Source organism: Helicoverpa armigera, chromosome 2 (genome assembly GCF_030705265.1).
Source record: "Helicoverpa armigera isolate CAAS_96S chromosome 2, ASM3070526v1, whole genome shotgun sequence".
NCBI classification, from domain to species: domain Eukaryota; kingdom Metazoa; phylum Arthropoda; class Insecta; order Lepidoptera; family Noctuidae; genus Helicoverpa; species Helicoverpa armigera.
In genome coordinates, this window is record NC_087121.1 from 13,654,464 (window position 1) to 13,666,247 (window position 11,784).

The 11,784-nt window shown below is 41.9% G+C and overlaps 2 protein-coding genes across 3 annotated transcripts in view; both read right to left on the minus strand.

Moving 5' to 3' along the window:
- LOC135118470 (WASH complex subunit 1-like) overlaps nt 1-6,301 on the minus strand; it is a 41,474-nt gene extending 35,173 nt beyond the window's left edge. Inside the window, exons 1-4 of one of the 2 annotated variants that reach the window (XM_064040611.1) lie at nt 6,207-6,301; nt 1,377-1,782; nt 623-919; nt 212-543 (exon numbers count right to left, since the gene is read on the minus strand). In XM_064040611.1, coding sequence (XP_063896681.1) covers nt 212-543; nt 623-919; nt 1,377-1,751 — 1,004 coding nt within the window. In that variant the 5' untranslated portion in view covers nt 1,752-1,782; nt 6,207-6,301. Of the gene's footprint in view, nt 1-211; nt 544-622; nt 920-1,376; nt 1,783-1,906; nt 2,082-6,206 lie in introns of those variants that run through there. The other variant, XM_064040608.1, reaches the window with a different exon arrangement.
- LOC135118468 (cytokine receptor-like) lies at nt 2,117-6,176 on the minus strand. Its single transcript, XM_064040607.1, has one exon. It carries the CDS (start codon nt 5,902-5,904, stop codon nt 2,119-2,121), a length of 3,786 nt encoding a protein of 1,261 aa, XP_063896677.1. The 5' UTR covers nt 5,905-6,176; the 3' UTR covers nt 2,117-2,118.
- Nucleotides 6,302-11,784: the final 5,483 nt, after the last annotated feature.

Genomic DNA, 11,784 nt, shown 5'->3' on the forward strand with positions numbered 1-11,784 from the left:
AACTCCGAATCTATGAACTATATTAGTCTTCATGAAAAGCAGATTATGTAGGTACCTATAGGTATTCCTATTGTAATGTTTTTCACCAAAACCTTCGAGAACAATGTATTGCTATTAAATGTTAACGTTATAAAAAAACAATGTTCACAGTGTCTTTAAAATCCCTGTTAAAAAATCTTCGGAAAGAAAGTATTACTATCAAAATTCTCACCGTTTGACATCGACGGGTGGTACGGCCTCCATTGGCGGCGGCGGCGGGGGTGGAGGTGGCGGGGGCGGGGGCAGGGCCTGCGCAGGCGGCGGGGGCGGCGCGTCAGGGATATCAGGCACCACCACAGGCACATTCACCTCTTCTTTAGCCACACTAACATCGGGCAATTCCTTTAAATCCGGGAGTTCTAACTCCGGTACAGCCATGACGGGAGCTACGGGGGATGTTACGACTGATGGCGCAATGGAACCCTCCGTCGTGTTGGAGAATTGTACGTCCCCTGCTATGCCTGGCAGGTGAGGGAGGTCTAGCGGCATCTCCAGCTCGGGAACCTGGTAGATACGGGACGATATTTGAGATCATGTTTATAGGCGAGTTTTCTATAAACTACCCAAAGGAAATCAAACTTACCATGCCCATTCCCGGTGCGTACAGATATTCGTCGGCATCGCGCTTCAGAACATCTCGTTTCATGATAGAGCTTGGCGCCGCTTCCAATAGGCTCTTGCTCTCAACCTTAGAGGTCACTATCGGCACGTACTCCGATGGCCGCCGAGTGCCACCCAGATAAGGACTCTCGTCAGTGTTAAAGATTAACAGGTCACCCACGCTTGATAACGTATCTATCATAGTACTCAAATTGAAATCCTGTTTGGGTGTCGCATTCCTGGGTTCTGCCACTTTCACGTGGTAGAAGTGAAGTTTTTCCTAAAATAAATAATAACATTATTTCTGACTTCATGGAACTTATTAATTGTTCGTTCTCTAATGAGCATAAATCTTTAGAATGATTTACTACAACTGATATGATTAGGTATTAACGATAATAATGCGATACCTTCATAAAACAGATGTAATCTATCACTAAATAAAGAACCAGTGTTTTAGAAATGAACTAAATGCAACTAAATGTTAAGAGAGGTAGTGTTAAAACGAGAGTTACATATGATAGGGTTGAAACTCCTAATTCGTGAAGAACCCAAAGAGCAAATTAGTTTTCAAATTAAATAACAAAATTGAACAGTTAGATGGCAGTTAATAGGATAATTATTTCCTTATGCACTTCGGAAATGGTATTGAATTCAAAGTGTCGATAACAAGCCCACACAATGTTTATGAGCACATACTCGTAACACAACATTATAAATTGCACAGATAGACGTACCTGTAATTCCTTCTCGTTAGTCTGCCCCTGAGTTTTCCCGCTCAGAGTAACCTTTTTGGGCTTGTGCTCGTACCCGTCAGCATCAAACACTGATCGGTAATGTTCGTGAGTGATCGACGCCGGGTACTTGGCACTCGAGAACACCTTGATCGCTTTCTGCATACCGTTGAGTTTCTCCACTTTACACCTCGAAGCCTCTATTCTCTCGCTCAACTTCATTGTCTTGTCCATGTTCTGCTTGATTCTTGTCGTGAGCCGTGTGAACACGTCGTCTACAATGCCGTTTAGATTATCCAAAGTGTCGGCTATTTGCAGTATCGTCTCCTCAACGCTCAGATCACTTGGGACTAAATTAACTTTATAAATACCCTCCATATTTAACCTCTTTTACGCGCGTATTTAATTTCTGTAACAAACATTATGTGTTGTAACGCCCACGGAGGTTTAGCGATGTTCAAATAATGCGAATAAACAAATTCTTCTACGGATTTCAAAGTTCTACATTATTAAAGCTGCAGATGAAATCTTACCTACTAAGCTTCTTAAAAATCACCTAAAATAAATTAATAAGGCACAAGAATTATCACTAGACAACACATCCACATTCTTGTGTGTAATTATATTATGTCCAATAATTTTATAGCACTTTGTAAAGCTCCTAAAGTTCATTATTTACAACTCAGTCACTAAAAGTCTATTTTATTTATCAGTACTGTGTCACTTATTGTATGCTAGGTTGGGCTCAATTTTTCGACAAGTTCAACGTATGCGAGTCGGCAAGCAACGAGTGAAGATTATCGTTCGCGGGGTCAGTGCTCCAAGAGAATCGGCAGTAAGCATCGGGTGACATGGTCGGGTCCAGAATGGCGGACTCCTCGTGCTGTCCTCCCGACAGCATGTTGTTGAGGTGCTTGTTGATGACGGCGTCGCCGGGGCTCACGTAGCCACTCGACGCCGGCGGCTTTAGCGGCACACTGTTTCGTACCGGTTGCTTATGACTAGGTAAAGCGTCCAAAGACTGCAACTGAATATAGCTGCTGTCGGCGCCATGTTTCACTGGCTGTGGCAAGGTAGGCATTATCGGCAAGCTTTCCGACCCGAAAACTTTTGTGGGCGAGGGTCCCAATTTAGGGAAGTTCATCATGGACTTTGCCTGGGCGTCCTCTGGCATCACATAGCCTGACGACGCTGGTGGTTGGCTCGGGACGCTAGGTTGTGCAACTCCTGTCGTGAATATAGGCGGGGCTAGAGCAGCCATTACGTAACTCGAGCTGGCAGGCTGTGCTGTAGGTTTTGCAATAGGACTCGCATGTGGTGCCGGTGCCGATTGTACGTATCCGCTGATGGGATTTACTACTGGTTGCACATAACCACTAGGATTCTTCTTGAATGCTTTGTCACTAAAATAGGGAGTATTTTCTCTAGAATTGTCAGTATCAGAAGAATTTGAAGACTCCTCATCTTGGGTAGCAGTAATATCGTCAGCCCTTACAGGTTCGACTTCCAAATTTAAGGAGGAGTCTGAGCCGTCATCTGAGGTAGAGGCTTGTCTCTCGACGGCTCCGCGCGACGTATCCGACAGGGCCGTGCTGTCCGTGTGGTCACTAGACCCACAATTGTTTTCAGTATTTTGTTTAGTTTCTGGAGTCGACACAGTAGTTCTGCTATTCGGTAGCAATAACATCTCGTCTGAAGATGGTTTATCATCCTTATTTGTGGGATTCCATCCTCCAAATGCGTATTTTGATATATCTTTCTCTGGTATACCTAAGCCGTTTGGTAGTACAGGCTTAATGTCTTCCATTTTCCTATACTTTTTGTATAGTTTTATTGAACCATACATTACACCTATTAATGCACATATTGTAGTGAGAATAAGTATCATGGTAAGTCCATCCCTGCTCTTGCATGATACTGAGCTAGCAGGACTCCATGGACCAGGATACTCGAGTTGTCCTTTATTTTTAACTGAAGGCATAGCCACTTCTAATCCATCAGTTAATATGCCATAGAAGGGATCTTCGTCAAAGTTGATTGCTCTAACTTGATATGTTTCACTTTCATCTACTCCTTCACAAAGAATTAGAGAATATGACAAATTAGTTGTATTCAGTATCTCCGTTTTAGCCGAAGTGCTTTCGTCTTTTACCCTTTTTATTTGGTAGAGATCTACTGTCCCTCCAGGAAATTCTGGAGGTTCCCATGTCAAGTAATCTGGATTGCTTTTAACAGAAGGTGCCTTTAAGATACTTGGAGGGCCAATTCTAGTTCTGACAAAGATGCCTTTTTCAGGGCTGGGCTTAGAGCAACTTCTTATAGCCGAGTTACAAGCCTGAACAGAAAATGAATAATTGGTGAATCCCTGAAGACCAGTTAGTTGGACATGCAGTCTAGAGATATTCTTATCTTTATCAGCCACTTTTTCAACTCTCCATTCTTCTCCATAATTTAAAATTACATATTTTCCAATAATTCCATTTTTCTGATTTGGTGGATACCAAGATATTAATAGAGAGTCACTCTGCACTTCAGAAATACTGACATTCCTGGGACTTGTGGGTGTATCTTCAATAGTAGTCACACCTGTAGAGGCGTTTTCAATAGTTTTTAATCCATAAGTAGTGTTCAGAGCCAGGATAAACTGATATGTTGTGTATGGTTTAAGGCCGGTAATATTAACTTCCTTTTGTTTTGGATCAGAAACATAATATGTTGATTTGTTTCCAAATGTAGTGTCGCACACATTGCTAGTGGCTAAGACTGGGCAGTAGGAGATGAGGTATCCTTTAATTATTCCTTCTTGCAAAGTACAAGACATTGTCCAAGTTATTTTGACAAAAGACTTTCCTGGAGCATCATGGTTTACCTTTACAGGAAACCCATACATAGGAATACCATCTTTAGATATGTCACAAGATGCCCATGTCATACCACTTGTTTTGGATCCATTGTTAGCTGATATTGCAAACTGATACCTGCTATCCCTTGGCAGATCTATGACGTGGGTGTTCTGATTAGGATCCAACACAGTGAAATTCATACGTCCAGTACAGATTTGACTTGTATTATGCTGACACCAGAAGAGAGTGTAGTTGTCAATTTTTCTGATGCCAACCCATGACAGTTTATATGTTCCATTTTCATAAGCAAGTTTAGTGAAAGAAGGTACATTCAGTGATTCTGTGTCTGCTCTGGATGGTATATAAAGATGGCTGCTGTTGACAGATGAGCCCATAGCATTTACGGATGAAATGGAAACATCAATAGCTTCTAAAGTTGCATCATCAAGTATGACATAACTCAAGCTTTTGTTTTTATCTGGGAATATTGTTTGCGGGTTCCTAGAGCCTTTTGTAACCACTCTATAAGTGAAATTAGCTCCAGCCTCCTCATATTCCTCAAGTTGTTTCCAGTACACATATATTACCCTTTTATTTTCATATATGGATTGGTCAAATGCTCCAGCAATAGTGTCTGGTGGCCGCCGAGGCCTCTCGCTTGCAGTTGTAAACATCACGTAAGCAAAATCTGACCAGAATTTATCTTCAGTGGCAGACTCTGACTTTATGTAGATCCTGACCTCATATGACATGTGTGCATAGGGTAGGTTGGACAGCAAAAATGTGTAAGTCTTATTCTTGGGTGGTAGGCTGGAGGCATTGACACTACGGAAGTACTGCATGTTATCAATCTTAGCTATTTGGTACTCTATCCTGTGCACAATGGCACATTTCAAGAAGTCATAGATATTGTTTGGAATCTTCCACTGAAGGAGCACACTGTGGGTGTCATTGCCGAGCACCTTCAGCTGTTCAGGTGGATAAGGTTTCACCACAGAAAAATGGTCAATAGTGAAATTCTGGTGAATGCATCCAAAATAATTGCAAGATTTTAAATGAAAATAATAATATTCCTCCATCTGTTTGTACCTGGGCTGGCTGACGGTATTCCATGAACAGTACCTTAATTTGCCAATCCTGGTGGCTATGCACGGATCCACTTCATTTCCATGTATGGAGAATGTTAAGTTGTAGTTTATTACACTGTAGTTCTCCGGAGAGGTCCAGGTACAGTTGAGTCCATCAAGGTTTTTTGATACACAACCAAAGTCAGTCACATTGGAGGGAGGCACATCCACTAGCACTCTGCTGGTGCACTGTTTGTTTGTCACAGTGTTTCTGCAATAGTATGTGTAAACTTTCTTCTCTAAATTTTCAAGATACAACCTTCTTGTGGTGGAGTTGACAATTTCCGTGTCTATATGTTTTCCACCAATATAGAACTCCAAGTTGTCAGCAGTATAGTTGTCATCAGCCACACAAAAGATCTCCAGTGGCTTTCCATACAGAAGTTTGATCATGTTTGGAGGATACACTGAAACTGATATGTCTACTCCTTGACACATCGAAAATATACACGGTAAACTGATCAAACATTTGATTACTATACACCACATCCATAGTCCGAACTGCGGCCCCCTTCGGAACCCTTTGCACTTTCTTCGAGTATTTGTACATATATTTGCCATAACTGCTGCGTTAATATGTCACTCCATCACGAACTGGTACACTGGTTTCAACTAAACCGATCGCGGCGATGAACACATTCCTTGTTTTTTTATCTCGCGAGCTAAATGGCGCACCGATGGTCCCAACACGATGACACACACTGACTGAACTGAGCACCGTCACAATACGCGCACCACATTTATTTATCTAACGCTACTATTATCCGACTTCGAATACTTGATAAAAGATGTGAGCGCGGGTTCGGGAGTCGTCTAATGATTCTGCATTGAAAATTTTGAAACGCCTGCAGTACTGTACTTACATAAAAAAATAGAAGAAAACTTTGGGAGTATTGAAATTCTCAGAAAAGCCAACTTCAGCTCGGTTCATGCAGTTGCAGCGATGATTGAAAGCGATGTTGCCATTGTTTATCTATTAATTTGCCCATTCCATATAATAACCAGTTTTAACTATCATAAGTTATGATTAAACGATACATTACATTTTGGAAGAAAAATAAATCGAGGATCATCTTCCTTCGTATAGGTATGGGATGAGCATTTTAAAATAAGTGCTCAAAAATTAATTGCGTCCATGTGTATCGAAGCACTCAATAGAACGTCATAGCTGAAATCAAACTTAACTTCGTAAATCAATGTGCAAAGTGATTCTTTGTGTATCTAGCACGTATGTATTGATAATACATTTTAATTAAATTTACTTTAGAAAAGAGGAGTGACTATCATAAGTGATGTGTTATTATTATAAGTGTAGACAGTAATAATAGCTGGTCATTTTGAATTCATTATTTTTGTAGAACACACAAAGACAGATAACTATTTTAACGTTAATTCCAGTGTTTTTACATTATTACTGAACAATACAGGTATACTATTGATGCTAGCAACATTGTGGTTGACAGCAAATGAAGTTAGCAATTAATGTGACTGCAGTTGAAAACAAATCAATAGAAAACCATGTAGATTCTCGCCACAGAGTGTTTTTGGTTAGCACGTGTGTCTAGGATTTTTGTTTATTTTCAGTGAATTACTGGCTTTTTGTGACTTGTTTTTGTTGCGGTGTGTTGTCCTTGTGTGTGTTCTCGTGTGTGTACGTCTTTTCGTCTAGCTAAGTAAGTTTTAATAACAATTATGGATCGAAACAAACCTCCGGACCCAGATCCGCCCGATATATCTTCTTATGCACCGTTATCCCCTAACTTCCCTCTTTCCCAATTCGCTGAGGTTGCTTGCAGCGTCGCGGAGTCCCAAAATCTATCCCATCCCGAATCCCAGAACCCTCCCAATCCGAACGGTAGGAAGCGTACTGCAGATGTTGAAAATAGTCGCATACCACCAAAACAGCAGAGAAATCAAGTAGGTCGCAGCAGATACTCTGCAACAGATAAAGCTCCCTTTATAGTTCATGTGTCGCGTTTGGAGCCTCAACCTAATACTGGTACTACACTGCACCCGGTAACCTTTGGCATGTTTTTGCTCAAAAACAACATTGCAAACGTTGTTCGTGATGGTGTCAAGAAAGTTGGCCGCAATAGAGTTTCTGTCGAGTTTTCATCCCCCCAGGATGCAAACTCATTTATAATCAATGGAATTCTATCCAAAAACAGTTATGTTGCAGCAATCCCTACTTTTAATGTAACCCGCATGGGCGTTGTCACTGGCGTCCCCAGCGATTTAAGTGAAGAGGAAGCAAAAACATACCTCACAGTGCCCTCAGGATGTGGGCAGATTCTTAAAGTTCGTCGCATCAATAGAAAAGTCTTCAACGATGGTATTACAGAATTTAAACCAACGGAGACCTGTGTTATCACCTTTGATGGCCAGGTTTTACCAAATAGAGTCTATTGTTGTTACACCTCCTCCCTGTTGTGCAATATGTATACCCCACCATCCAGTGCCGCAAGTGCTGCAGGTTCGGGCATGTGGAGTCCGTGTAGGTCAAAACCACGCTGTTGTAAATGTGGCCACGATCACCCGGTGATGGTTGCAACATTTCAGAAGATGAGGCCTTTGTGTGTTATGCTCTGGTAATCACTTTGCCAACAGCAGGTCATGCCCGGAGCATGGCAGACAGAAAGCCATTAAAACCATTATGGCTGAGAAGTCCTTATCTTATGCTGAGGTCAGCAAAACAGTTCCACCTGCTTCCCGTAGTTATGCGAATGCTGTAACATCAAGTCCAAATCAATCTCAGTCATATCGCAAAACAGTATTTTTAAAGCCAAAGACCCATGCTCCCCTCCCGCCTTCTTATGACAAAGCTGCTCATCAGCGTATTGTTAACTCTCCCGCACTTTCACAGCCTGATGGCTGCGCTCTTAATAACCCTTACGCTTCTAACAATACATCTTCTTTAATTGAAATCCTTATTAAAGTTCTGACAACTATAATGTCTAACAATTCTCAAATACCGTCCAACGTCGCCCATCAACTTGTAACTATGTTGCTTAATATTAAAAATGGCGCCTCGCCAGGTGTTCCTACAATGGAATGTGAGGAGCGTGTTTCATAAGAAGCACGACCTCATATTCCTACTCAACAAATACAAGCCCTTGGCTTGTTCTATTGCTGAGACTTGGCTTACCCCAAGTCTTAGTTTTCGCATGCCACATTTTAATATTTTAAGATGTGATAGGTCTGATGGTTATGGAGGGTCGGCTCTTTTTCTCAATAATAGAGTCCCATTCTCGACCCTGTCTCTTCCTGCTCTGGATGGTGATATTAATATAGTTGCTGCAAAATTCGAAGGTATTACCGTATTATCTATTTATATATCTCACCCACATCAAAACTTTTTAGGTCCTCTTAGAAACGTTTTTACTAACATAGATGGGCCTATGTTAGTTATGGGTGATTTTAATTGTCACCATTTTAGATGGGGCTCCAACCGTTGCGATGCGTTTGGGGAAGGTTTAGTAGCAATCCTCGATGACCTCAACCTTTGCATCTTAAATGATGGTTGTCCTACTCGTAGATCCCTTCCAGGACAGCAGAAGAGTTGTGTAGATCTCACATTTTGTTCTGTAGAGTTGGCGGCATCATTTCATTGGCAATGTACTCCTCTGACCCATGGCAGTGATCATTATCCTATTGTTGTTACCTTATTAAATAAAACATATTTAGAGAAAACTTCTCCTCCACTTCTGAAGTATAACTTGTCGAAACCGGACTGGTCAAGATTTGCTTCATTATTGGAGGAGAAAATTAGTATTCTTCCAAATTTAACTTCTTCTTTTCCGCCCACTTCTGATCATTGCCATGCAAAAAGTTGCTATGACGGCTTTGTCTCAGCCATTACTCTTAGCGCTGATTCTTCATTTCCTCTGCGCAATTGTGCTAAGAATAAAATCCCCTCACCTCCTTGGTGGGACCAAGATTGCACGTCAGTAATACGGGATAGAAAGGAAGCTGAAATACAGTACAATGAAGCGATGAACAACGACAACCTACTACAGTACAGACGAGTGTTCGCCCAATCCCAACGGCTTCTTCGCAAGAAGAAACGTCGTGGTTGGGTAAAGTTCTGCACCTCTCTCTCTCCCTCAACCCCAGTTTCAGCAGTATGGAAGAGTATAAACCGCTTCAGACGTGGGTGCTCTCCATCTGTCTCGTCCCCTATAACTAGAGAGACGGCTGAATTATTCTTTGACAAAATTGCTCCAGCCTATGTTCCTTTACTTTCAGAATTCGTTCACTCGCCTGTGGGTTCAACGGGCGACCCTTTGATGATCCATTTACTATGGAAGAACTGAATGCGGTATTACGTCATGTTCGGGACTCTGCCCCGGGCATTGATGGCATACCGTATTCATTTATTACTCATGCCAGCAGTAACGCGAAAAGCTACTTCCTCAGTATTGTAAATTATTGTTATTCCTTTGGTTGGGTTCCTGATCAATGGAAACTTCAGATTATTATCCCTCTTTTGAAACCAGGCAAAAATGCTGATGATCCGAATGGCCTTAGACCAATTGCCCTGTCCTCCGTTTTGGCTAAACTAATAGAACACCTCATTAAAAATAGGCTTGAGTGGTTGGTCGAATCTAAGGGCTTGCTGCCGAGCCATCAATTTGGGTTCAGAAAGGGTCTTGGCACTATGGATAGTGTGGCAACATTGGTAACTGATGTTCGCACAGCCTTTTCTAAAAATGAATCTGCTGTAGCCGCCTTCCTAGATGTTTCCTCCGCATATGACAGCGTCCTCCTTCCCATTCTCAGGCAGAAACTGCAACAGCTGAGTCTCCCGGTAAGGATGATTCAGTGCATATGTGGATTACTTACGTCTCGATCCTTGGTGCTGAGAGTGCAGGGTGAGGTATTTGAGGAAAGAACTACTTGGAAGGGCCTTCCCCAAGGCTCTGTTCTTAGCCCGTTGCTCTACAACTTATACACTTTCGACATTGGTTCCTGCTTAAATAACGACTGCCGTATTTTGCAATATGCCGACGATCTGGCACTTTATGTAACCAATGCCTCGATTGTTGATGCATCTAAATCCCTCTGCCTTTCTCTGGACTCTCTGCACCAGTGGCTTCTTGACCACGGCCTTTCTCTGTCTGCTCCTAAAAGCTCGGTAGTCATTTTTTCGCGGAAACGTTCAATCCCTCAGGTAGCTATTAAAATTCAGGGCCAAGGGATCCCTGTTGTTAAAAAGGCAAAATTTTTAGGGGTCTATCTGGACGCAAAATTAACGGGAGTTGAGCATTTTGCTATTTAGTCAAAAGGTGCGAAAGGGTGATTTCGATCCTAAAGTCCTTTCTGGTGTATGGTGGGGCTCACCCTTACACCATGAAACTGGTTTATAACGCCCTCGTTCGTAGCATATTAGATTATGGTTCATTTGTTTTGATTCCTTGCAACAGGGGTGCCTTGGCTGAATTAGATAGGCTTCAGTCTCAATGCCTTCGGATCATCTCAGGTTGCATGAAGTCCTCTCCCATCAACGCTTTACAGGTTGAATGTGCCGAACCTCCTTTGGCCTTAAGGAGGCAGTATCTAGCTTCCTGCTTCATTTCAAGAGTCATTCCTAAGACTTCTCACCCCCTCATCCCTAAACTTGAAGATTTAGACGCTTTATGTAGAACCACAAAGTACTGGGAACATAAAGAAATCCCTCTCATCCTAAAAGCTTACCGTTTTATCCTAAATTTAAATTGTCCTATTGCCCAGTATCCTAGACTTCCTCTTTACAACTTTTCTTATGAAGTTCTATGCTTTATTCCACAAATATTCTATGATATTGGTATCTCCAAGAAGTCCCCTTCGGCAAATTCGACCTTTAATGCTGTGGTGGGAGAACGATGGAATGGATTTCATAGATTTTTCACGGATGCTTCCAAATTTTCCTCAAGCAGTAACACTGGTGCTGCTGTATATTACCAGAACTCGAAAATTATTTTAAAATTTAAATGTCCAAGGGAGTCCTCCGTATTTACAGGCGAGTGTGTGGCATTATTGGAAGCTTGTCTTTTCATTGAGTCCCATGAAATCAGTCTTAGTGTCATCTTTACAGATTCCTTAAGCTGTCTCCAAGCCCTATCCCAAAATCCCTTTAAAAGCAAACTCCACAGTCCTATAATCCTCAATATCAAAAAGTCCCTTTTATCTTGTGCACAGAAGCAAAAAGTAGTTCACCTCGTGTGGATACCTAGTCATTGCGGTATCAAGGGGAATGAATGCGCTGACGCAAATGCCAAAGATGCTTGCACGTCAGTCTCAGCCGATCCTGCCCACTTCTCCCTTCAAGGGTATGATCTGCTAAACCTTCCAAAAGCGCATCTGGAGACTTCATGGCAGGAATGTTGGAATTTGTCAAGTAAGAAAAAGGGTAGTTCCTATTATGCTATCCAACCCCTCATACAAACTAAACCCTGGTTTTTC